The sequence below is a fragment of the Eptatretus burgeri genome, chromosome 2, assembly GCF_056783735.1.
Source record: "Eptatretus burgeri isolate ZD-2024b chromosome 2, Ebu_testis_v1, whole genome shotgun sequence".
Lineage (NCBI taxonomy): Eukaryota > Metazoa > Chordata > Myxini > Myxiniformes > Myxinidae > Eptatretus > Eptatretus burgeri.
In genome coordinates this window covers 25,728,065-25,752,247 of record NC_140962.1, presented here as the reverse complement: position 1 = coordinate 25,752,247, position 24,183 = coordinate 25,728,065, and the positions used below count along the sequence as shown (strand labels likewise).

General features: G+C 46.4%; 1 protein-coding gene across 2 annotated transcripts in view; it reads right to left on the bottom strand.

Annotated features, from left to right (window-relative positions):
• Positions 1 to 24,183, bottom strand: part of LOC147031643 (amyloid-beta precursor protein-like) — a 143,221-nt gene that overhangs the window by 16,654 nt on the left and 102,384 nt on the right. For both annotated transcript variants that reach the window (XM_085866215.1, XM_085866220.1), the window contains 3 exons: positions 15,814 to 15,978; positions 9,281 to 9,423; positions 9,001 to 9,141 (listed from right to left, as the gene is read on the bottom strand). In XM_085866215.1, the coding sequence (XP_085722341.1) occupies positions 9,001 to 9,141; positions 9,281 to 9,423; positions 15,814 to 15,978 (449 nt within the window). The remainder of the gene's footprint in view (positions 1 to 9,000; positions 9,142 to 9,280; positions 9,424 to 15,813; positions 15,979 to 24,183) is intronic.

Below are 24,183 nucleotides of genomic sequence, written 5' to 3'. Positions count from 1 at the left end.
TTTACTCTGGAATTTTGTACTTTCTTATTTTACTCTGGAATTTTGTATTCTGGCTTGCAGTTAACCAAACATGTTCGTAAAGAACAATAGTTAGCCAAAATATTCTTACTTGTTGTTCGTAACGAATCCATGTAAGTTAAATATATGCATATATATCCTTTTGTGCATAAAGTAACTTTGTGAGAGCCGCTTTTGGAAGGAAACTTTGCTTCCTCAGGACCTATGCCGAAGTCATAATTGTTGAAATGTATCCACTGTTCTACAGAGGGGTGGGGTGTTGGTGGGCCGGTTAGGGGGGTAGAGAGGGGGCTTTTCTATAAGGCTAGAAGGTGCAGGAGGAGCCTCCGTGACATCATGGGCCACTTGGAGCTGACCATAAGAGTGGACCACCTGTAGAAAAGAATCCTGCCTGCCGTCCTACCGGTCCATGGATGCTCCATCTCTCAAATTTATTATGTAACTGTTTGTTTCTTTTGCACAAATGTTCCAAAGTAACAAGAGGAGCGATTGTTGAGAGATTGTATCTCTCCCAAGCTGAGAATAGCCATTTGTTAGCAGAATTACTTTTTAACAATCAAAAGTAAAAGAAAGAGCCAAAGGCATTCATTATAGAGCACTCAACAGCTGAAATTCTTGGCTGTGTTAAAAGCCAAAGCATGTAGTCTCTTTCCTTGTGACACGGCTGAGCAACTGGCTTTTATTACCCTTGTAAAAACCTTGAGCCAAGAGAAGCCCGATCGTAAATCAACCTTGAGCCAAGGAAGCTTGGTCATAAACAAGCCTCGAGCCGAAGGAAACTCGATCGTAAATCAGTGCCATTTGACACAGCACAACAGCAGCTTCCACTTTCCAAGGAGTGGAATAAGGAAAGGAAGGTAAAGGCTCTTAAAAAGTAATCCGTCTTCCTGACTCCCTGGCCGGATAATGACCAAACCAGATGGCTTTTAGAGCCCAAAGGGAGGAAATCAGCACCTGGCTTTTACCCCTTGGAGGAAATTGATCTTTGGGAAACAGTCTCAATAGAAAGCAGTGATGGGAGCTGGGCCAATCTTGAAACCAGATGGTCCCACAAGGGGCAGGACAAATTGTATACAAGGCAAGCCAGAGTGCCAAGCTAGCAGAGTTAGACTGAGCTGGACTACTGTGGGTATTCTGTGTCTCTCTATATCTCTCCATGTATACATGTTTGGTGTGAATTAAAGCTCTTCTCTACCAAGACCATACGTGTAGACAGCGCTCGATCTCAATCAGCGGTGCAACGTGGTCTCAACATATATATATATATATATATATATATATATATATATATATATATATATATATATATATATATATATATATATATATATATATATATATATATATATATATATATATTTTGTTACGAATTCACGCCCCGCCGGCGTGCGAACGACCGCGTTTAACCAATAGCGGCCGCTTCGCCCACCGAACGTGCAATTCAGTCGTGACCCTCTCGGAACAACGCCGGGAGCTAGTCACGGGTGGGGGTTTAACCTCACCACAACTCAGACCGCATTCTACCCGCGCGAAATAGGGTCCGATCGCCGAATGGTCGATTTACCTCTGTACCCACGCGGGTAGCGTACCGAGGAGTTTTACCACGCCGCAGGTCGACTCCAGACACGAACCGCTTAAGCGGCTCGTTCCGTACTGCAGGGATAACCGAGCGGAGTTATCGTCGACCTCGACGGTTCAGATTATTTATCGGGAACTTACAGCCACTATCAATCCCTTACGTGATGCAAGATGGAAATTCAAACAAAGGAATGGACGCAGCGAAACGGGGAACAAATGGACAAGCACATTTATTCGCGCCACACGGCAGCACGTATTTCGAATAGGCAACAGTTATCCAAAACAATACACGTATACAGTCAAGCAAGAAAACACAAGCAAGGTACGATGCAGAGCTACAACCGAATAAAAAGGCAACGTACAAGCACTTAATCAGTTTCTACTTTACGGACTGGTGCCACACACACACACATTTACACAGAACCCCAAAAGAAAAGGAAGTCGCGACTTCCCTGAGCGTGTCGTCGAGTCCTCCTTTGCGCGACCTCAACTCCGAGCCCCTCCGGCGTGGTTCCGCGAGCTCGTACCTCGCGCCGACACGTGTTGCCGTTTGACGCCACGAGCGGGGTTCGGGAACGAACGGACGGAGCTTTCGCCGCTATCCCGGTACGGACTGGGGGGGGGGGATGGCAGGTGCTCCGTCCCACCAGCGGAGTCTCGAGACTGCACCGACTGACCCTCTGACACTGACAATCCTCCGACTCGACAGTCGGGAACAACAACCAGGACCACCGACCAGGCAATACCAAGACAAAAACTGGACCCAATTCGACGACCAGCTCTCCAGCCGCCTTGCGCTCGCCTTTTTGTAAGGCGGGCCCCGCCCTTCGCTCTGCCCCGTTCCTTGCTCCACCCCCCCTTCGCGGCGTTTCCAGAAAAGTCTCGAAGGGGGGCATTCCTCCTCCCGAGCCGCATCACACCGCGCATCCCCCAATCGGGAGCGAGCTGCGCCACCCCTCCCCCTTCTCACCAAGCGCGACGACAATCCGGCTCAAGATTCAGGCGGGAGAAATTCGGGCGGGAGTTGTCTTTCCGCGCCCTTGCTGCTGCCACCCCGCTCCTTGCTCCCGTCCCGCGGAGATCGTGACCGCGCAGTGCGTGTTGAATGGCGAGTGGCGAAGATGGTGATGGTGGTGGTGTAGTTGTTGAAGGTGGCGTCGTGGTGTGAATGGCGTCGTTGTTGAGATGTTGGTTTTGTCGATGTTCGTTGTTGTGTTGTTGCACCAAAATAACGACAGCAAAAGAAAAACGGCTAACTGAAGAATCGCAGCCCGAATGGATCACATATATTCCCTCTACACAACGGGTTTGGGCTAACAACACATGAACTTAGTATCATAACTGATCTAAGGACCCTTTATGGTATATTGTGAATTTCCACAGCCATAACACTACCCCCTACCCTTTTTACAGACTCGTCCCGAGTCGTCGAATTTTCGTGTGCCATCATGTGTAGTTCTCCCCTAATACGTTTTACCTTCGGATCCCTGAATGCGACATTCAGTGTATTCGTGTCCCCAAAATAAATAACCTACGGGCTGAGTAACTAACTAAACAAACCCACTCATACGGACGACTTAAATAGGATCCCTGAATGCGACATTCAGTGTATTCGTGTCCCCAAAATAAATAACCTACAGGCTGAGTAACTAACTAAACAAACCCACTCATACGGACGACTTAAATAAATTGCCGGTGCTTAGACTTACATGCTGGGGGCGCACTCATTTGTACAGTACATCTTAACTTACAAATCTTACACTAAACCATGGCCCAGGATCAAAGGACTCTGCAAAGAGAAAAGCAGTTAGCAGGGAGCCAGGCTGCTCGCATACAGTCTCTGGCTCAGGCAATGCAGGTGACAGGGAATGTAGCCGGCTGCACACACACACACACACAATCCAAGGCCTTCCCTTTTGAAATGAACGCAGTGAACCACAACGGTGCATGGGCTGCACAAACACAGTCTCCGTGCCAGCTCAAGTGGCACACGCAATGAACGCAACGGCGCATGAGCTGCGCAATGCAGTCTCCATGCCAGCTCAAGTGGCACACGCAATGAACACAACGGATGTATGGATGGATGGATGAATGGATGGATGGATGGATGGACGCAAACATGTTGCACGGGCCGCCACTGCAGGCCCGTGTTGTAGCTGCCAACAGGGCAGTCCTCGCAAACTGCGCGACGATCCTGGCGCACATGGCAATGAACAAGGGGGGGGGGGATGCAAAACAGAACGGGGGCAAAAGATGACGAGGGGAGTAGGCATGGATCAATGCAAAGGCAGGCAGGCAAGGCATGGCATGACAAGGCTGCTGTAGCAAACACAGCCAGCAGGTGACGTTGGCTGGCACAAGCCTCGTAGCAAATGCAGCCGGCAGTGAAGCTGACCGGCACAGGGCTTGCAGTAACAGCCAGCCGATGAAGTGCCCGCCTGTTCATGAAAGTTCATCTTTATGCCCGCCTGTTGGAGCTGGTGGCATGCGAAGGCATGGACTTTCTCCATGCCTTCCTCCAACCGACGGGCATAGCCCTCCCCCGGGGGCCTATCAAGACGCTCAGGCGTCGGACCGCACAACAAATCGACGGGGCTTCTCAGCTCCCGTCCAGACATCAAAAGCGCCGGACAACACGCGGTAGACCTGTGCTGGGACGCACGATAGGCCATCAGGAGGTACGGGAGATGTTCGTCCCAGTCCTCCTGGTTAGTGGCGGTGAAGAGGGCCAATTGTTGGACCAGGGTCCTATTGAACCTCTCCACCATGCCATCTGACTGTGGTCTCAGGGGCGTTGTCCGTGTCTTCCGAATTTCCAGGAGCCTGCACACCTCTTTTAGCAATTGGCTCTCAAAATTTTGTCCCTGATCCATGTGCAGCTGCTGGGGTATCCCATACCGACATGCGAACCCTTCTACGAAGGCCTTTGCCATGACCCCAGCTTCCTGGTTGGGAAGGGCAAAGGCCTCCAGCCATTTGGTGAAATAGTCCATAAGAACCAGGATGTATCTATTACCTTAGCGAGTGGGGGGCAGTGGTTCCAAAATGTCCATGGCCACTCGCTCAAGGGGGGCCCCAACCTGATGTAGTTGGAGTGGGGCCCTCATCCTCCGTGGCGGTCCCTTTTTGGCAGTACAGGCGTCGCATGCTCGACACCAGTTCTGTACATTGTGCCCCATGTTAACCCAATAGAACCGCCGGTGGACCAGAGATCTTGTTTTGGTCCTGCCCAAATGGCCGCCGGCACGGGTACCGTGCACCTGTTTCAAAATTTGGGTTTTAAACCCATCAGGGACTATCACCAGCCAAGAAGTTCGTTCCGAGGGAATCTCCACCCACTTGCGATATAAGATGTTGTCCCTCATTTCTAGGGTCCTCCACTGAGCCCAGTATGCTTTTGTTCGTGCCCCGAGTGGGGCGATCTCCTCCCCACTGGGCCTCCTGTTTTCCTGGACGCACTTGTACACGGGCCCTATCACGGGGTCTTCCCGCTGAGTCGTGCTCCATGCCAATTCACCAAATTCCTCCCCCGCGGTTAGTGGCAAAGTTGGGCCTACCACCCGGGCCGCACGGACTGGGAGTTTCGGGGAGGTGTCTGTCAATTGGTCCGTCTCCTCATGTCTCGTGCAATATCTGCAGTTTTCTCCCAGACAGGGGCGTCGAGAGAGCGCATCGGCATTCCCATGAACCTTACCGGCTCCATGGGCCACGATGAAATCGTACTGCTGCAACTTTTCCAACCACCTTGCAATCTGTCCCTCCTGTTCCTTGAACCGTAAGAGCCATTGTAAGGAGGAATGGTCAGTTCGAACCAAAAATTTCCTCCCGTACAAGTCCAGGTGGAAATGGCTCACCGCAGACAGCAGAGCCAATAGTTCCTTGCGAGTTACGCTTTAATTTCGTTCGGGCCTACTCATGGCCGGACTGTAATACACGATCACTCTTTCCACGCCCCCCCTGTGTCTGAGACAAGACTGATCCCAATCCTTCCTGGCTTGAATCCGTGTCCAGGGTATACATCCCGTCATCGGTGGGGTACGCTAAAACGGGTGTGGATGTCAAACACCCCTTTAATTTGAGGAAGGCCTCCTGGCATTCCCCTGTCCAATTAAATCTCAACCGCTTCTCCGTCAACCGGTGAAGGGGCCTGGCCATCTCCGCAAAGTTTGCCACGAAGCGCCGGTAGTAGGAGCAAAGTCCAAAAAGCCCCGTACCTGTTTGACAGTTGTAGGTACGGGCCACTCCTCTCTCGCTGTAATTTTTCCGGGGTCGGTCTTCACCCCCTCGCGGCCTATCACGTGCCCGAGATAGGCCACCTCTGTCGCGAACAAAGTGCATTTCTCCGGGCTCAACTTCAGCCCTGCCTGTCTGAGGCGCCCAAACACCTGGTCCAAATTGGCTATCTCCTGGATGAATGTTTTAGCGTGTACCAGGACGTCATCCAGATACACCAGGCATGATTGCCATGGCATGCCGCCTAGTATACGCTCCATCAATCTCTCAAAGGTGGCGAGGGCGTTACACAAACCGAACGGCATCACAGTGAACTGATACAGTCCCTTCCCTGTGGAAAATGCCGTCTTCTCCTTCCCCGTCTTATCCATCTCCACCTGCCAATACCCACTCTTGAGGTCCAAAGTTGAAAACCATTTAGAGCCTGAAACAGCGTCGAGGGTATCGTCAATTCTAGGCAGGGGATAGGAGTCTTTGAGTGTCACGTTGTTCAGCTGGCGATAGTCCACGCAGAAACGCGTGGTCTCCTCTTTCTTTTTAACCAGCACAACCGGTGACATCCAAGGACTTCCCGAGGGCTCAATGACCCCTGTATTGAGCATCTTTTCAACCTGTTCATCAGCCTCCTCTCTCTTGCTCCATGGGAGCCTTCGAGCAGGCTGACGGATTGGCCGGGCCCCATCGGTGTGGATCTGATGTCGCACCAGGCCCGTACGTCCAATATCCTTGGGTGACAAGGAGAAGATTCCCATGTGTCGGTCGACCAGTTTGTATAAGGCCTCCCGCTGGGCATCCTCCAAATCTACACTACTCCAATTTACCATCTCGCAAATGGGACCGGGCCAATTCCTACTTAAGTCTGGAGACTCCCTTCTGGGCCGGTCCGGCTCGACGTTATCGTGCTTAAATATCTAGAGTCGCGATATCTTAAATATCTTAAAGTCGCGACTTCCCTGAGCGTGTCGTCGAGTCCTCCTTTGCGCGACCTCAACTCCGAGCGCTTCCGGCGTGGTCCGTGAGCTCGTACCTCGCGCCGGCACATGTCGCCGTTTGACGCCACGAACGGGGTTCGCGAACGAACGGACGGAGCTTTCGCCGCTATCCCGGTGCGGACAGGGAGGGAGGGGGAGGGGGGGAATGGCAGGCGCTCCGTCCCAACAGCAGGGTCTCGAGACCGCACCGACTGACCCTCTGACACCGACAATCCTCCGACTCGACAGTCGGGAACAACAACCGGGACCACCGACCAGGCAAGACCAAGACAAAAACCAGACGCAATTCGACGACCAGCTCTCCAGCCGCCTTGCGCTCGCCTTTTTGTAAGGTGGGGCCCCGCCCCGTTCCTTGCTCCACCCCCTTCGCGGCGTTTCCAGAAAAGTCTCGAAGGGGGCGTTCCTCCTCCCTGACCGCGTCACACCGCGCATCCCCCAATCGGGAGCCAGCTGCGCCACCCATCCCCCTTCTCACCAAGCGCGACGACGATCCGGCTCAAGATTCAGACGGGAGAAATTCGGGTGGGAGTTGTCTTTCCGTGCCCTTGCTGCTGCCACCCCGCTCCTTGCTCCCGTCTAGTGGAGATCGTGATCGCGCGGTGCGCGTTGAATGGAAAGTGGCGAAGATGGTGGTGGTGTAGTTGTTGAAGGTGGCGTCGTGGTGTGAATGGCGTCATTGTTGAGATGTTGGTTGTGGCGATGTTCGTTGTTGTGTTGTTGCATCAAAATAACGACAGCAAAAGAAAAACGGCTAACTGAAGAAGCGCAGCCCGAATGGATCACATTTATTCCCTCTATACAACGGGTTTGGGCTAACTACACATGAACTTAGCGTCATAACTGATCTAAGGACCCTTTATGGTGTATTGCGAATTTCCACAGCCGTAACAATGTGTGTGTGTGTGTGTGTGTGTGTGTGTGTGTGTGTGTGTGTGTGTGTGTGTGTGTGTGTGTGTGTGTGTGTGTGTGTGTGTGTGTATTTTATTTATTTTTTTGTTAGCACAGGTTCCAAAAATACGTAATGGCTTAATGGTCCATTCCGTATTCAAATATGACGAATGTACACATCATTGACACATGGTAATTTTTCAGTGTTAAGCAGTAATCCTTCCCATTTCAGACTGCACACTTTCCTCAATGTTTTGGTTCTTCTGACATCTCTACAAATTCTATCAGGTATTTGATTTGTATTTTACTACCAGAATTAGTTCCTTCACAACCACAATTCGTACAACGGCCGACACAGCTCAGATTTATCGAACACTGTACATTTGGCCAATGTACGCACGTTTGAAAGACGATCGATCAAAAGTCAGATTTGAAAAGCGATCTGTCAAAAGGAGGGCTTGGAAATGCATCTAGCCCATTTAAATTGTAAAAAGCGATTCCTTGCACTTGAGAATGATCACTCAAAATCAGCCTTCAGAACAACATCTAGCAATGTCGTTGTTTGATTTGAAAAGTGATCCATTCAAAGTTTGTGAATTTTAACAAACTTTCCTTTGTCAAAATAAATCTTTGTACAGTGATATTCATGAAAGGATCTTTCCAATCACAATCAATGATGCTGAAACTCATTACTTCCTGCAACATACAGCCTACATTGGTAATGGAAAAAACTGAGAATTCTGCAACAATAGCAACACCACTAACCAGTGTTTTTGCGTTGTAGTTTTTATCATAGTGCTCTGCTACACCAGAATGTATCAGCAAAATTGTGTGCAACATAAGCCACACTTGGTCTGAGGTGCAGCTCCGACTGCTGGCAGTATAAAGAATAGCAGTTTTTTGTTGATGCATTTGAAATCGCTCGAGATCTACAGCTACCATCTGACAACCTCTGCTGTTGAAAATAATTTATTTGCATTTACCGAAAATGACTAATTTAAAAGGAAAAACAGAAGAACTTGGCAATTGGCACAAGTCTGGTATGTCTTCTCTAAATGCAGACAGCCTTTGTCATCCCACATCCAGGGATTCACGATATTCTTTATGCTGCTAGAAATAAAACTTCCGCTGTGCGATGAGCACTCCAGGATAAACCCACGTCCATGCCAGAGCAACAAATGAACGAAAAACCTGAAGCTAATCGGTGAAGAGATTTAAAGCAATTTATGAAGCGATGGGTGAATTTGCCAAGTAAAACCACCCCCCTCAATCCCCACAAAACCTGGAGTACCTCTGCAAGGCTGGATACGGGGCTGTAAGGCCGACGGCGCAACAACAGAACGCTCGCCACAATGAGAAGACCCACCACAGCTGCACCAACGAGCAGCGCGATCACAGCACCACGGTTAAACTGCTCCATTCCTGCCATTGCCTGCATCACAAAAGTTATTTAGACACCAACCCACCTGATGGTGGTTATGCACCGCACATTTGAACTCAAAATATGCATTGCTTTTCATTAAAACACATCAAGTTGCCACGTTTGTACATGTCCCCTTCCCCAACACTACCTGTGAAAATTCACGGGCCAGTGGCTTGCTATCAAGCTCAAATTGGCGTTCTGGCTCAAGCTTTTCAGTCTGCATTCCAGTCTCCTCCACCAATGCAACACCAACCTCCTCATCTTTGGGATCTTCAGCCTCCCCAGAACCAGCTACCAGGTGGAGAAGAAGATTATGCTCATCATCAGTTGCAGCAAATCCACATTTTTATTCATTACTTTCGTAAATGTCTCAAGGTCATGTGAAAAACAAAAACCTTATCAGCATAAATTTGAAAATTTGCTTCTGAAGAACAACACATTTATACTTTGTAACAAAAACACAAACAAGAAAAAGAGCAATCAGATAGCAGACCCTCACCAGGACTTGTCTTGTGTGATGTTTGTGTGCTGGTGTGTTACATAATGAATAAGAGACGCAAGTAGAACTGCCACTTTTTTACTGCTGGCAGTGATGACCGGGAACCAAGACATTCCGCTTTGATTGGACACCTCAACCTGAACGATGACTTTTTTTCATGATTATTCAATTGAATTTAGAATGGGATTAAAATAAATTAAATTCAAAACAAATGGAAGACCAAATAGGTACAGTCATGCATTGGAGTAATCAGAAGGAACCCAAACAAGCACAAAGCAAAGATAAAGTCATTAGGAGGAACCTGGATAGGATTTGGGTTTGAGCTGCCACTCCTCTACCCTCAAACACACAACCAGGCACAGCCAAGTGAGCCTTATTCGAAAAAAAAGGGAAAAGGTGTATCAAAAAGAACCCAGATCAAAAAATTAAATAATTCTGGCTTCGAGACCATGCTCCGATTAAGTTGAAATTTAAAACATGTATTCCCAATCACAACTAGATCACATTTGTGAAGTTTCACATCAATTGGTTAAACAGTTCCAGAGAAAAAAAACATTATTTAATATTTTCTTCAATCCAATATGGCTGCCAAACCATGTGACCTATCGATTATTCCTCAACAACCTTGTGTACATACAAGGCTTGGGGAACATTTGTGTGAACTTTCCCCTCGATGTGTCCAGCCGCTCTGGAGAAGATTTTTTCAAAGGTTTTAGGGTATATCCAAGATGGCTATCAAACCGTGTGACCTATGACATGTGTGTGAACCTTTTGTTCCTCAAGGATAGGCGGTCATATTGTTACGAATCTGACAGCCATTTGCACACAGACAGCAGTCGTTAAGCTTAGTTATTTCAATAAGTATGTGTATAGTTAGATTCCTCCCTATGTCTAAAGGGAATTACATGTGTGCGCTGCGAAGAATCTTTCAGTTGGATTTTTGCAATACCCAACGCCAACAAATCAATCCTTCACTTCTTCGCACCATCGACGCCATTGCCCACGTGTGTTCGTCCACGGACGTGGGCGGAGGTTTCCTCACCTCAGAACACCGACTCCGCCCAGGAAAGGAGGGGGTTTCCCCCCTGTCCAATCATGGATGGCCAGCACATCACCCCACGAAACCCTGTCCAATCAGGGCAAAGATTACCTCAGAGCTCCGACTCTACCCCAGAAAGGCAGGGTTTTCCCCCTGTCCAATCAGAGGGGGACAGATATCACCCCACGAAACCCTGTCCAATCAGGGCAAAGATGACCTCAGAGGACCGATGACCCCACCCCGCCAGGATGAGGGATAAGAATTGCTGGGCTTCCCTTAGTGTCTGCTGGAGTTGGGTTGGAATTGTAGGAGAAGAAAGCGGTCGCCATTGCTCTTGGTGTGTGTCGTCAGTGGTCGTCGTTGCCGTGTCTCAAGCTGGTCCTCTGACTATTCCACAGCCGTCGACTTCCATCTCTCATTTTGTCGAGCAATAACCCAGAGTCCGAGCCGGGAATCTCCGCTGGCCCTCTGTGAAGAGCGACCCTGGCCCACGCCTGGACCCCGCTATACCGTGTCTGGGCTCGCCGACGACCCGAGTTTCACACCTGCAGTCGCAGGCCAAACCTCATGAGGCGGCCAGGTACCGACCAAACTCTAACCTCCAGCCTGTCTATCCCCTTGGCTGCGAGGGTCGAAATAAAGATAATCCGGGTCCATTTTCTTTTGGTGTGCGTGTCTGTGGTGGCGCCGTCCTATAAGCAGAAATTGTATAAATGTTGATTTCTCATTGTACATTTCTTGCATATTCATGATTAAGTCTGCTCTGTCGCCCTTCCCGATTATTGTAAATAAACCCGTTAAATGTTCCAGCTCGTTGCCTGTCATTTCTTCCATTGGCCCAGCATGGTGCGGGCTTGAAAAATATTGGGGCCATTTGTGCCGTAAATTGTTCATTTGGTCCGGCACGGCTTTGGTAATTTTTGCTCGGTTACGCCGGATCCGAGTTGGTAACAGCGACTCGGTTCGGACAAAGCCGGCCAAGGGTGTGGCTTCCCCGGTAGTTAGATGGCGTGAGTACTTAAGTAAATTGGAATAGACAAGTGGACTCCACCTCACGCTTTCGAAATATTGGCGACCACGGTCCTTGAAGCAACCCGTTGACTCCAGAGTTATCCGGGGTGACGACCTTCCATTCTGGTGTTCGGTGGGAAACGGAAAAACTGCTCCATCCAGCAGTCCTCCTCGCCACCGAACCCGGCACCACAACAATATGTGTAAAGTTTCACCTTGAACTGTTCAGGCACTTCAGAGATGCTTGGCTCCGCTCCGCTCATGTCTCGCCCTGACGGCCCGACGACGGGTCCTGGCCCACTCGAGCTCCTCCACGGACCCGAACTCCACACGGGCACCTGTGGACCTGACTGCATGACTGTTGACAGGTGCCGCACCACACAGCATTCCTTCCCTGAGACTCAGGTACTCGAAAGAATTGCGACCTCAGCCCACCTCCCTCCCTGGCTGCAAAAGTCCTTTGCCTTCAACTGGGTTTATTTTGTCCGAGTGCGTGTCTGAGTGTGTGGCGCCAGTCTAATAAGTAGAAACTATGTGTTTTTGATCATTGTAAATCTTGCCTGTGTATTCCCACATAAGTCTGCTATGTGTCTTCTTTGTAAGTTGCTGTAAATTGTCGCACTACATCTTCTTTCTTTCCCCTGCATAATACCCCAATAAACCTGTTTCTGTGCCACATACATTTCCTCGTCTATTGTAAAAAATTATTGTGGAAATATTCCCAGTTCGTTTTCGTCTTTTCCTTCATTGGTCTAGCATGGTTCGGATCTGAGTTTTAGCCGGGTCTTTGTTCCCGTGAATCTGCTCATCCTAGCCAGCACGGCTTTGGCAGTTTCGCTCGACTGCACCCAAACTGGAGTTGGTTAGTGGAACTCTACCGCAGTCGGTCGAGTGACCCGGTTCGAGCAAGACGTGTCAAGGGGGTGGTTCCCCGGTAGACACAGCATGGTTAATTTGGTAAATTGGTTCTGGACAAAAAGACCCTACGCTACGAGGTGGAGGTATTGGCATCCACGGTCGGTTCAGCGACCTGCCGCTTCACGGAGTTATCCGTGAGCAACGGCCTACAATTCCAGGAGTCTGGTGGGAGATGACGTAACTTCCCACACCTAGCGGTCGTTCTCACCACAGTATAACATTATATACATATATACATATATATATATATATATATATATATATATATATATATATATATATATATATATATATATATATATATATACACACATATACATATATATATATATATATACATATATACATATATACATATACACACATACATGTGTATAAATGTATATATGTATATCGTTACAGTTCTCAGAACCGCATGCATCCAACATAAAGTGGTACGAAGACAGTTATTTGTGGCACTCGAAAATGGAGCGCGACCGACAGGCGTGAAGGATGGAATCTGGGTGCTCTGATTGGCCCTGACCCCCTGCTCCGCTGCTCGAAGTGCTACAAAGCTGGAAACGACGCGCCAGCAGTCAGGGAGCTATCGCCCAGCGGAGCATCACACAAAACGTACTGGTGGCATGGTCGGTCAATCGTGCAAGGTATTGAGAGACCGTTAGCCTCGTCTCCTCTCCTCTTTCTTCTCAACTCTTCTTCATTGGGGTGTGTGTGTGTGTGTGTGTGTGTGTGTGTGTGTGTGTGTGTGTGTGTGTGTGTGTGTGTGTGTGTGTGTGTGTGTGTGTGTGTGTGTGTGTGTGTGTGTGTGTGTGTGTGTGTGTGCGCGCGCGCACGTCATGGTGCCTGTCCTCACTTAAGTTGAGATTGTGCAAGAATTATATTGGGATAACTCTGCTCTGTGTCTGATTTTGCAAGTTGCTTGTTTATTATCACACCACACACTTCTTTCTATCCTGGCATTACACAACAATAAAACCACTATTCACTGTGCCACATACCTTTTTCCTGAGAATACCAATGTAAACAAGCAGGTGAGGAAAGTTAAGATGCAGGTTTGCATAGTTAGCTGCAAACTGACCAATGCAGCAAGTATTTAAATCTGTGAAATTTTGAAATAAAATTGGTAAGTTACCCGAGCTTTCAGCAAAATTCCATTGGAACGTTACACCATTTATGCTAATTATGTGAGGCAATACAAAGGCATAAATAGGTGTGCATCATTTTGTCTTGGTTCTTTTTTAAAATTATTTTATTTTTAATTTACAGTTTCTAAGGTTCATGGAAGAACTAAAATGGTAATGTACAGACATTCGTCAACAGAGGACATCAATATCCACCACCAAAGTGTGCTGTACAGACATTTTGATGGGATAACTTCTGGGTGTCAACGACGCCATCTTGTTACATCACCTTTCTCTCCACAATCAGTGGGACAAGTTAAGGAGAAATCCCCCCCAACACTCATGAGATGTGTCAACCCACAAGGTTTGGCTGCACTCGTATCTTATAAATCAGAGGTGGAGGAACCTTTCCCAGTCCGATTGGGCCAGGTTATTTTTAGTTCTCATAATACACAAGATTGCATGTTCCTTTCATCCCTATTTGTGTGTCGACCACCAGATTAGTACCGTTGTTCGATTGTCGTGTCCTTCCTTATTCCCCATATTTATTTTGGAAATAACCCCCCTTTTAAGAAGAGTTTTCCCATTTTCCTGCATTCAAGCATTATCCACCACCAAATTGTGCTGTATTTGAGTAATCCTCGAGGGATGGTAAAATCATTATTGTAAAATCTGAATGCAGTATCGTGAATCCAACATTGTTGCAGCCACTCGCAGGGGTTGCATGCTTGGCTGTCGGACCGTGGCAACGGATCATCTGATGCAACAATATAGTTTGGCAACATTTCCTGTCCGATCGGTAATTAGTGGGACTGCCTTTTGCCTGGTTCTTGGAGGGTCTCTGTCTCATCTCAATACTTAATTCAACGATCAACTTTTCCTTCCAAACAATCTCATTAATATTGTCTATTTCTATATTCTTTTCCACAAGAACCCGGAATTTGAGAGAGGAAGGACAGAATGACAACCACAATCCCCGCAATGGTGCTGGAATGCAGCGATTTACATTTTATATAGACGAGCAAACTTTTGGTAACAAGCGCATTCCATTTATTGATTAGAAATTCCTTTTTAAATTGAGAAGCAAATTAACTCGATTGAGCAACAAAAAGCCTCAGTGTGCTGTTCTGACTTCAGGTTCTGACAACCCTGAAAAAGACTTCAGTTCTGAAAAAAATGCATTTGTCCAACTTGCCTGGTTGATATTCAAATGACATGAGTTTTAAACACTTGGAAGATAAAATGCTTGAATTCTCATGAGATTTGTTGTCATGTACAAATTTCTTGACAAATTTGACATAGCCGACAACCAGAGATTTTTCCTATTCACAAAAAACAATTATGAATTTTAATAGAGAGAAAAAAACAAAACAAAAAACAAGTCAAAGACAAGTGATAAGATGGGAGGGCCAAATCACTACAAGATCAACAATCCTGTGGAAGAAAGGCACCAGAAGCACTGCCCACCGGAATAGTGACATCATCCAGCATGGCTAATGCTTTGAGAAGTCTTCCTTTGAATGGGCTAAATGGAAGAAATGGAGGAGTTGGAAGTCTATTTCGATGCCAAAAGCAGAACTGCATATTGTTATGCAGACCAAGTTTGTTGATGTGGAAATTAGTATTGCTTCGAGACCAATTGCATATTATCTGAAATCAAGTAAAGGCATTGACTCGCATTCAGCAGCAAGAGTAGTTGATGCTGCTTGTGTCAGTCTGCATTGGCAGACAGGTAGAACAATGGACGAAATCAACAGGACATTGATCAAGGTATGATAGTCACCATGGGAAGCAAGGAGAAGCTGACGTTTTGGATATTAACCCTTCATTGGAGCAAAAGGGTATTGGGCAAGCAGTTTGATGATGATACAAACGACTACACAAAGGAACCAGCTGTGATCTGTGCAAAATAGTTTACAATTGTTCAGAAGTATGCCACATCTGCTATAAAAAGAGATTTAAAAATATTAAATAAAGCAAAACATCAGATATTGTAACGTGGGAAGCCATATTGCTATTCCAAATGGGTGACTGCAACGAAACAATACCAGCAAGATTGTTTACTTCATTTTATCACTTGTTAAAATGGTTACCCTCAGTATCAAGGCGTGGGACAGAATGCACAGCAAATGGCCGGTAGGGCATCCAAGCTTCTTCTGCAGGGAGCAAACCATCTTCTCCGTAGGCATGGGGCTCTCGCCCTGACACATCAGGCAACTGGGCATGACCGTAAGCTTGGAGCTCCGACACCATCTCCTCTGAATCAAAAACAAACACAAACAGGGCATCCATCAACTCTTGTTGCACCAAAAAATGGAAATGAGGGCTGGGAAGTTTGAAAAGAATGTTTAAAAATTTTTTTAAGCAATTCTGAAGTTGAATTCCCAGAGTGTACGTAATTACCCTCTGCCACCGAAGGTGGACAGAGGTTATGTTTTCACTCCTGCGTTTGTCTGTGAACAGGACATCTCAAAATGTTGTGGACAGATTCTGATGTCATTTGGTGGACAGGTTGGGTGTGTGACAAGGCCAAAATTATCCAGACACTAGTTCAAGTACTGCACTTAAAATTTCTAAAGCATTGAACATCTCGGTTTTGACACTGCCTTTAATGAAATAACGTTCTAAAGTCAATAGTTGGTGCAGTATTAATATTCCAACCACAAGCAAAATGAACATGTACATCTTTATCTTATTGTTCTTGTTCTATCACTAAAAGGATCAGCGTCTGTCTGTGTGCGAGTGCATCATGCTATATTCGAAAGGGTTCCTGCTGTTGTAGAATAATAAAAGTATATATTGTACCGTTGGGAAAGCTAAAAATCAATTTACATGCAACAAAAATTTTGAAGTTGGAAAACGTCACATTTGTTTAATCCGAAACACGCCTTTTAACAGGAATTGGATATTAATGTAGTGGATCTAACAGGACCACTTTAATTATTCTAAAAAGGCAGGAACCCTTTAGAATAAAGCACGGCACAGAGGAAGCACAAAATAATATGCAGCAATACCTCCGACAATGCGGTTTTGTTATAGCACTCTTCGTCTTAAGTGTATTTACTATAAATGTTCTTAGTATTGTAAAACGAAAGAAAGAAAGGAAAAGCAAGAAACAGAAATCAGCCTGCTGTGGAGAATAAAGATGAAACCGAGGGAGCTCAACCTCCAAGGCAATCGACGACAGCCATGTTTGTTAGAGGGCATCAAGATCAACAAGATCTTCGACATTTGTTCCAAGAACAATCCTGACTGAGAACACAGTAGCACTGTCAAGAGAGGTGTTCTAGCAGTTATCGCTTGCTACCAGGAAATGCTTTGGGAGAGGAAATAGTGGGCAAGACAATCTACCCCAGATGCCTTCTTCAACAAGAAGCCTGCAGTTCTCCCAAGGATGAGTCCCAAGCTCGCTCACCTACTCGAGAGTAGCCCCTCCCATTGTCTTACCATTCGCTTGAAGGAGGATTTTTTTATGTTATCATTAAACACCGACTGTTCATTATAAAATACTTCATACATTTTTCATATATACAGTATCATTGATTTTCGTGCTATTACAAATACCCAAATGAAGTCATCGTATGTCACTCAAACGTGAAAAATGGTGATTACGGTGAAAACATCTCCATGAGAAGTGTTGTAATAATCTCTGAAAAAGCTGTTTCACACAGAGCTCTGTTTCCCGTAATATATCCACAGCATTATAGGAGGTATTCTTGAATACAGTCGTAATACTTCTCAAAACGATAGGAAAATATATAAAAGTACAAAAGGAGAACTCTAACAACCACAGCCAGGATGCTAACAGTATAAAACTGGAAGGGCATTGGGGAGAGCGCATAACTCCGCCACGTAATGCCTGATCCACAAGAACATATCGGGCCCATTACATTTTTGAAATATCATGCTATACAGAACTATATCGTTTTTGGCCTTATCTCTCAATGGTGAAGAATCACTTAAAAAATTAAATAATGCTTGCATTCAGATCCGGATTCAGATCTTCACCAAAATCGAATGATTTGTCATCGTCACACACCCAACCTGCCCACCAAGTTAGTTTCGACTGAATCCATCCACAACTTTTTGAGATATCGTGCTATGTATCATCTTTGGCCCAATCTCTCAATGGTGAAGAATCACTTAAAAAATTCTAGTAGTCGGATCCGGATCCGGATCTTCACCATAATCTAAACAATTTGTCCTTGTCACACACCCAGCCTGTCCACAAAATTTTGTCCGGATCCGTCCATAACTTCTTGAGATATCCTGCACACAGACGGATAAACAGACAGATGGGTGAAAACATAGCCTCCTTCACCTTTGGTGGCGAAGGTAAATATATTTTTGCTCGTTTCACTTCATTTTATATCCCCATTGAGACTCACAGGCAGACATGCAGCAAGTTTGTGAAATGCAACATGCATTCACAGCATTAAATGTTGTTGATTGAGACAGACATATTACTTTGTATAATGGTAATAGTTGTGAAAAAAGAAAGAAAAAGTCAACGTTAAAAGATGAATATTCAAAACGGCATGGTAGTTTTGTAGCAAATACAACATCTTGAAACAAGAAAACAAGACATCAATTCCAAACATTTTTTTTTAAATAAACATTCACAATATACAGTGGACTCATTAAAGGAGTAAATCATGCACATACCGAAAATTACGGGATAAGTCATTACTATTTTCAAATAACTGATGTCTTTTTTTCTTTTCTTTATTGTCTTGAACAGGTTAATTGGAATATGAGATGACAAATAATCTTGTGGTGAATATAGCTTATTTAAAAAGACACAAAAAGGTAACAAATGGGTGTTTACAGACTTTTTTTGTTGAGAAAAGCCATTATTAAATCAAAGGACGATAAAGAAAATTCAACTGTTTGTGGACGAACCAAGCAGTTAGTGCGCATTATAATTCTCCATAATACGAATGATAAGACTAGAAATTCTTGTATTGTCTGTCAATGGAAGCAGGTGGTGTCAAAAACAACCAGACAGATTCTCAGGTCAGGTCAGGTATGGGAGCATGTGCCAGAACAGCGCCGCGCTGCATCCACTTTCCGCCGGTACTCCAGGGGCCTCCGTCTGGCCTTCCCCCAGGCAGATGCAAGACCCATCCCCATCTCCTTGAGATGCTGGTCAACCTGCTGCAACGAGGCACGTGGACGGCCTATTGGCCTCCTCCACTCATGCGACTCCCTCGCTGAGAGAATCTGATGAGCAGGATCAGCGTCAGTAAGACGAGCCACATGTCCATACAGCCGCAACTGACGCTCACGGGCCATACAGGTAACAAATCTCATCCGAGTCTCTCTCAGCAACTGCTCGTTGGACACAAAATCTGATCAGCGATAGCCAAGGATTCTCCGAAGAGACCTGGTACCAAAGGAATTAAGTCTCCATCTCAGATCCTTGGTCAGAGTCCAAGCCTCGCATCCATAGAGCAAGACTGGAAGCACCAAGGACCTGAAGACTCGGACTTTCGTCCTCCCGCACAGGTACCGGCAGCGCCACACCCCATGATCCAGTGAATCGATGACTCCACAGGCCCGACCCAGACGTCTATTGACCTCTGACTCACAGCCAGCAAAGACATGAATATCACTGCCAAGGTAAGTGAATCTCTCCAGGACATCAACATCCTCACCACAAACAGGCACAGACAGGACAGCAACATCCAAGATGTCATTGAAAGCCTGGATCTTAGTTTTGACCCAAGAAACCCGTAATCCCAGTGGCTCCGACTCCTCATTCAGCAGCTCGAGGACCCCCAAAAGGATATCTAAAGTCTCCGCAAAGATGACTGCATCATCTGCGAAATCAAGGTCCGAGATCTTGACATTCCCAAACGATGCACCGCAGCTTGATCTTTCCGACATCCTCCCTAAAATCCAGTCCATACAAGTGCTGAAAAGTGTGGGGGCCAGTACACACCCCTAACGAACTCCAGTAACAACTGGAAATAAGTCAGAGATGGTACCACCACACTTCACAGCACTCTCAGCACCAGAGTAGAGTTCAGACATCAGATCGATCAGTTTCGGTGGCACCCCACGAAGACCAAGAATCCTCCAGAGGACATCCCGATTCACTGAATCGAACGCTTTACAGAGATCAACATAGGCTGCAAGCAGCCCCTGCCAAACCCTCGTCTGTGTTCAGTGAGGACACGAAGTGCAAGGATACGGTCAATCGTTGACTTCTTTGGTGTAAAGCCTGACTGCTCTGGACGCTGGTGCTCAAGCAGATGGTGGCGAACCCAATCAAGAATTATCCGAGCAAAGACCTTGCCCGCACCGAGAGCAGCGTCACCCCTCGGTAGTTGTTGCAGTCTTGGCGATCACCCTTCCCTTTCCAGAGAGGGACAACAAGGCCCCTCTTCCAATCAGTTGGGATGATGCCTGTGTTCCAGGCAGAGCACAAATAAAAACTGCATGCAACGACACGAGTGCAGCATTTCCACCAGCCTTGAGAAGTTCACCATGGATGTCACAAATCCCTGGAGCTTTATCCTGTTTCAACCGGTTCACTGCAGCCTGTGTTTCCACAAGCGAAGGTGGACCACAATTGATTGGAGGGTCAGCAACAGGGATTGTAACACCATTGACGTCCAACTCGACAGCTGGTGGATCAGCCTGGTACAACTGCTCAAAGTAACCGGCCCAGCGGGCCTTCACTTCAGACTCCTCTGTCAAGAGCCTACCACTCTCTGCTCAAACTGCAGTGCTCCGAGGGATGGGCTTGGATGAACGTAATGCGCGAATTCCCCTGAAAGCGGGACGAGAATCACCTGTCCACAGGTGATGCTCTACGCCCTCACAGATTCCTCGCACATAGGCCTCCTTGTCCACCCTCAGTGCACGTACAGTTTTACGCTTCAGCTCCCTGAACAGTTCAGCTCTGCCATTCAGCCTGGCCCTGCGACTCTGGTCAATGGTATCCAGTGTCCCTTGAGACAAAATTCTTCTTTGCCCTGCGGTGAGTTCCAAGACATCCACTGGCAACATGAAGGACGGTGGTCTTGAAGGTAATCCATAACTCTTCAGGACCCCCCAAAAGCACCCAGACATCCCAAATGACCACTCAGCCTGTTCGCAAACTCCTCAGCTACTCTCTCATCCTTGAGCTTGCCAACATCCAGCCTATGCTGGGATGGTACCATTCTCCAGGATTTAAGGTGCAGCTTTGCAGTTGCTACAACAAGCCGGTGGTCAGTATTGAGGAACTGAGCACTCCGGTAGACCCTGCAGTTCTGGATCATCCTCCAGCGACCGTCAACAAGGACATGGTCAATCTCCTTTGCCACACTGCCAGCGTTGGAATACCAAGTCCAGCGATGAGCTTGTGGGCGCTTAAACCATGAACCGGCCACCCTAAGTCCATGACTTCTTGCAAAGTCAAGGAACTCAGTGCTATTCTGATTCATAGTTCCTGACCCATGGGGATCAACACACACCTCATAACCATCCCTATCAGTTCCAGTCGATGCATTGAAATCCCCCAAGACTAGAAGTGTATCTGGTCTGGGGCACTGATTAACCACAGACTCGAGCGTGGCGCAAAATGTGTCCTTCACGGTGAGATCACTCGCCTCAGTTGGAGCATAGACAGCGACCAGGGAAATGACACCTAAGGAGTGACGAATCCTAAGTCTCATAATACGCTCGTTGACCGGTGTTACCTCAATTATCATTGGGGTCAGCTTATTGGACACAGCTACAGCAACGCCTTGAGTATGGTAACCATCAGAGCGACCAGTCCAATAGTAGGTGTAACCACTCACCATTATCTCGCCGCAATCCGGTCTCCAAACCTGAGAGTGCTGCAATCCCGATGTCCAAACGCTTGAGCTCAGATGATAACAGAGACAGGTGATCATCCTCTCTTAGGGATAGGACATTCCAGGCACCCACCCGAAGGGACCGCCTCAGGTTAACCCAAGGAGACCGCCGTCTGGTGGACGACACCTCAGCACCACTCCGACACACTCTCCCGCAATCTGACCCAGGGAGGTTACACCGTGGTTTCCCTCCTTTCATCAAAGATTGGGGGTCCCAAAGGCTTTGCCCCAATCCCGTCATCCGGTGAGCTCCCCTGCGAAGGGAAGCTGCACAGGAGGTACTCCCACGGAGTGGGTTTTCAGATTTTTTTGTGTTTGTGCATTTTGCGGAATGAAGGGTTTTACGGTGGCCGGAGTGCAAATCCTGCCACCAACCTCCAAATGAAAAAGTAACCCAACTGCACGAGGACGTCCACAGACACAGTTGGGCACTAGATATGGATGGCCGTTGGCTCACAAGGAGCTCCTCCGCCCTTTGACAGGTTTTGTTTTTAATCCTGCTGGGTGTCCATATCCAAACACCCTCCTCACCAGAAAACCTGGTGGGGGAGACGGTTTAGTCGCCGACATGGAACAGGTTAGTACAGGTTTACATGGTACCTGTAGCAGGTTACAGATCTGACCTGACCTGACCTGAATTCTCAGGAAAGACTTAAACTTGTTTCCACACAAAAATAACATCAAGCAGAGAATAAAATCTGTTGGTTAAAAAAACAACCCATCAAACCTTCCTGGGGTGAGATGTTTTGGAGTTGAATCTTCAGTACTTGACGTGTTATGGTGTTCTGAGGAAGATGTACTTCCATTTGACTGATTCTGTCTTGACAGACCCTAAAATCCTGCATGAGATCTGTGAGCCATTCATTTCATTCACAGATGGCGCTGGTCTCGTGCACTGTATCCAAATGGGGAGTGATGGGGCACCTCACTTTTGATGGTTATGTCGATTGAAAAGGCTACTTGGAAATGCTGAAGACATTCTTCTTTGTGGAATTGCGAAGTCCACGTTTTCCAATGAGAAGCTAATGGTTTCAACAGGACAGGGTGCCACCCACACATTGAAGATAATGTCTTGGATTAATTCCATTACCAACTCAGTGGCAGGGTCATCGCAAATGGTTTCGCTGCATGCTTTGGAAATTACTCTCCTGGACAAACAGACCCAGATATCAATGTCTGTGACCTCTTCTTTAAAAGGTTCCAAAAGGAGCCAGTCTACAACATGGACTGGACCTGAAAGCAGTGACTCAGGATTGCATACAGTTTTAATGAAAATACTTTTGAAAAAATATGAATATGTGCATCGAGGTTTATGTTATTCTTAATCTGAATGGTAGACATATCTGACATGAAACAACCCTTTACACTTTACTACATATAATGGTAATAGTTTTATGTTTGTCATTAAGTTTGTTCTGAAAAAAAAGAAAAGTATTAAATCCTGATATTTAATCTGAAGCACCTTGTGCGGTATAATAATTACACATCACAAAAATATATACAGTATACAATTATGCACCGCATTACGATGTTTCGGTCAATGACGGACCACAATGATACGATGGTGGTCCCATAAGATTATACTGGAGATGAAAAATTCCTATCACCTGGTGATGTCGTAGCCGTTGCAGCGCTGCCAGTCGTATAAAAGTACAGTCCAGCAAATACAATTATGTATAGTACATAATACGTGATAATGATAACAAACAACTACAGTGTGCCCTGTTATAACGCGATCGTTGAAGTCCATAAAATGTCATCGCGAAAAAAGCGGGGTTGCGCAAAATCGGGATACAAGAAAATCAGTGTTCAAACTGACCCAATGTTGACCTAACATCCTAAAGCACCCCTATTTTTGCCCTATTTGACCCGTTTTTTGCACGTTTACCTTCTAGCAAGTAAATTACCTTTGAATTAAAGAATTCTGCAAATAAATCGTTGTTGTTACAGTATAAATCAAAACACAGATTATTTTTTAGTAAAGCTTTTTATGTTGTCAAAACATTCGCACTGTTCCGAAAATATATCACACAACTGACAGGTGCTCGTTTCTTCATTTGTCAATTATAACATCGATGCAATGATGACTTATTTATAAAATCCAAATGCTATTTATTCACCATCGATGCGAGAGGACATTGTAAGCAGCCGCTAACACACATGGCCGTCATGAACAGTACAAAGGTAAAACTAACGCGTCTTCCATCTATCTTAGATGTGACAGTGGGACAAGATGTTGAGGTGGAAGACAGTGATATTGATGAATGATCCTGACCCTGTATAGGCCGAGGCTAATGTGTGTGTTTGTGTCTTAGTTTTTAACAAAAAAGTTTTAAAAGATTAAAAAAAAAAGTTTGTACAGCTGGACAATGTGTTTGTGTTTTAGGGTTATTACAAGAAGAAAGAAAAATATTTTTTTCTAAATTTAGTGTAGCCTAAGTGTAGTGTTTATAAAATCTACAGTAGTGAACAGTAATATCCTCGGCCTTCACATTCACTCACCACTCACTGACTCACCCAGAGCAACTTCCAGTCCTGCAAGCTCCATTCATCGTAAGTGCCGCTTTCCAGGTGTACCATTTAAAAAAATCATTTATACCGTATTTTTACTGT